Raw genomic sequence first — 2542 nt, 5'->3', positions numbered from 1 at the left:
ATTAAAGCCTAAACGGGCCTTAATGGGCCTCGAAACTCTCCCAAATATCCAGCGAACCTTCGCGACGAACCCTTTTTACGACACGACGACCAAAAGGAGAGATAAAAGCCTCTGCTGCTCGCTTCCGAGAGGGCAACGTTGTGTGACTCGCCGACCGATCGTTCAAATCTTCCGACAGACCTCCTATTCTCTCAAACCTTCAAACCTTAGAATCCATCACGAGCTGGAAATCACCCGCTCACTGATGGACTAGGGGGGGACTTACTGTAGAGGATGGATTCGACCATCCCACAGGGCCCGAGGAATAGGAAGGCCTGGCCCGAGTTAGAAAGAGCGACGGCTCGATCTGTCGGCTCGAGAGTCAGGTCTCTCGGCTTGACTCTTGAGTACTTCTAGCTGGCCATCGTCGACTGAAGAGCATTCGGCTCAGCGGTTGCTCGAACACCTACGGGCCTCTCGGATCAGCAAAGGAGGCCCACCAAGATGGCGTAAAATTAGGTCAAGAGCGAAGCATCGGGACGTCTATATAAGGGAAAGAAGAGGCAACGAGAAGAGGATCCAAAAGTACTGACCAAGACTTGACGGCTAGATTAGGGTTTTTCACCTTTACTTCGTCTCGCCGTTAATTATACTTCTCCGGTAGCTTGTCGGGCCACCGGTTTCCTTTCTGTCGCACTCTCCTCTTATTTCCTTGTAACCGATCGAACGTTTTCTCTCCGACCATCAATAAGACGTCTTTGTTTAAGCCCACATCTTATTTATTACCGTTTCACGATCAAACAATTAGCGACAACTCCACCGTCAAACTCCACAACCACCACACCCTCTTCTTCTCCTCCGCCGCCACCCACTATTCCCACATTTCCTCCTCCGTCTTCTCCCTCTACACCTTCTGCTCTTCATCCATCTCCACCCAATCTATCTACGCCGGGATCTTCACCTCCTCTTCCTCAGCCGTCTCCACCCGCTCCAACTACACCGGGATCTCCTCCTGCACCTATCACTCCTCCTGGATCCCCTACTCTAAACCCTCCATCATCCTCAGGACCACCGTCCAATCCCTCAAGTGGCGGCGGCGGAGGACCTCCTCGAACTCCATCTTTGCCGTCTCCGCCGTCTTCTTCTTCTGATGGATTATCAACAGGAGTGGTGATCGGAATCGCCATCGGAGGAGTCGCTCTGCTTGTAAGAAGAAACGAAGAAGAGACGAAGAAGATGCTTACTACGTTCCTCCTCCACCACCTCCTAGTCCCAAAGGTATAATTATGGAAATGATAATTAATTTGTTAGAAAGTTTCAATGTTTTTGTCGATTTTCAACATATCCGATTTTGAGATTTGGAATGTTCTTGCGTTTCTCAGCTGGAGGACCTTACGGTGGACAACAGCAACAATGGCGGCAACAAAACGCAACACCACCGTCACCGTCAGTTCATGTCGTGACGTCACTACCACCGCCACACATCGTATCACGTTCTATATTGGTACGGGCTTAATAATGCAAAAAACTCGGACAAAATAAGAAGACAGCCCAACAGATTGAGAGAAAAAGTTAATGAAACAGTGAGTTTCATTTGACAGGGTACACGTGTCAATACTACGTTAAACGACTTAATGACGTGGCATCTTAGGTGTCTTTCACCAGGAGAGAAGAAACATTACTTTATATATATAGAAGATAATACAAAAATAATTTATACTAAGAACATTTATAAAACTTGTCAATAAAATAAATAAATAAATTTAATTTAATTTTATGTAAAGTTTACATGTTTTGTTAATAATCTATTGGTATTATCTATTGAAATTTTTTGATATATTCTTTTAGTAATTTAAGTTTGTTTAAAAAAAAAATTATCAATTAAGACTTCTTTAAATAACATAAAAACTAAAAGAAAACAATAATCAAATTTTAGAAAAATAAAAATCTAAAAAATAAAAATTCAAAATTAAGAAACAAAACAAATATGAAATCAATTATTAAAATCTAATTTTTTTTTTCTAGTTTTGTTTCTTAATACAAATAAAAATTCATGATCCAGCCTACTTAAGTTTTTTCAACTAATCAACACATATTAATTGCTGATAATAAACCCCATGAGCACATATAGAGCTAAGGCATCTTATCTTATACTGTAAATAAGAACTTTATTCTCTGTTTAAGAGGCCACATAAGAAAATCAGTTCATTAGGCGCCGACGCGTGTCTTTTTTAAATATTATTACGATTAGCTGTTTCATCTTAATTCCTTCTCTCCCGTAAATATAATCTGTAAGCGTTATAGGATTCATTCAATCGGTGTCATAAACGACCTTCTTAACTCCTATCCAATTTTTCATTCAACGCATCTCTCCTCTCTTCCAGTGGGTGAATCTCTATCTATAAAAAGGAGAGTCTTGATCCATGGGATTTTAGACTGTTAAAGAAGATAGAATGAGAGTGCTAAGGAAAATAGAATGAGAGGATTAAGTGACAAATCGCCAAGAAGAACTGGAACCCGCCGATTTTTCGGATTATCAACAGAGAATGAATAGGAAACCAGC

The 2542-nt window shown here is 41.3% G+C and overlaps 1 protein-coding gene across 1 annotated transcript; it reads left to right on the top strand.

Annotated features, from left to right (window-relative positions):
- The first annotated feature begins 273 nt into the window (after nucleotides 1-273).
- Nucleotides 274-1812, top strand: LOC106378501 (leucine-rich repeat extensin-like protein 2). Its single transcript, XM_048771367.1, has 3 exons — nucleotides 274-360; nucleotides 595-1257; nucleotides 1362-1812. The coding sequence occupies exons 1-3, from the start codon at nucleotides 274-276 to the stop codon at nucleotides 1440-1442; spliced, it is 831 nt and encodes a 276-aa protein (XP_048627324.1). The 3' UTR covers nucleotides 1443-1812.
- Nucleotides 1813-2542: the final 730 nt, after the last annotated feature.

The sequence above is a fragment of the Brassica napus genome, unplaced genomic scaffold (genome assembly GCF_020379485.1).
Source record: "Brassica napus cultivar Da-Ae unplaced genomic scaffold, Da-Ae ScsIHWf_1117;HRSCAF=1588, whole genome shotgun sequence".
NCBI lineage: Eukaryota > Viridiplantae > Streptophyta > Magnoliopsida > Brassicales > Brassicaceae > Brassica > Brassica napus.
The sequence above is the reverse complement of the archived record's forward strand: the minus strand, read 5'-3'. Positions and strand labels throughout refer to the sequence as shown.

Bases quoted from the DNA above. Each gene is read 5' to 3' on its own strand.
- LOC106378501 (XM_048771367.1), top strand. From the start codon at position 274: ATGGATTCGACCATCCCACAGGGCCCGAGGAATAGGAAGGCCTGGCCC. The intron at 361-594 runs GTCAGGTCTCTC...CGGCTAGATTAG, and splicing joins CTCGATCTGTCGGCTCGAGA to GGTTTTTCACCTTTACTTCG. The intron at 1,258-1,361 runs GTATAATTATGG...TGCGTTTCTCAG, and splicing joins ACCACCTCCTAGTCCCAAAG to CTGGAGGACCTTACGGTGGA.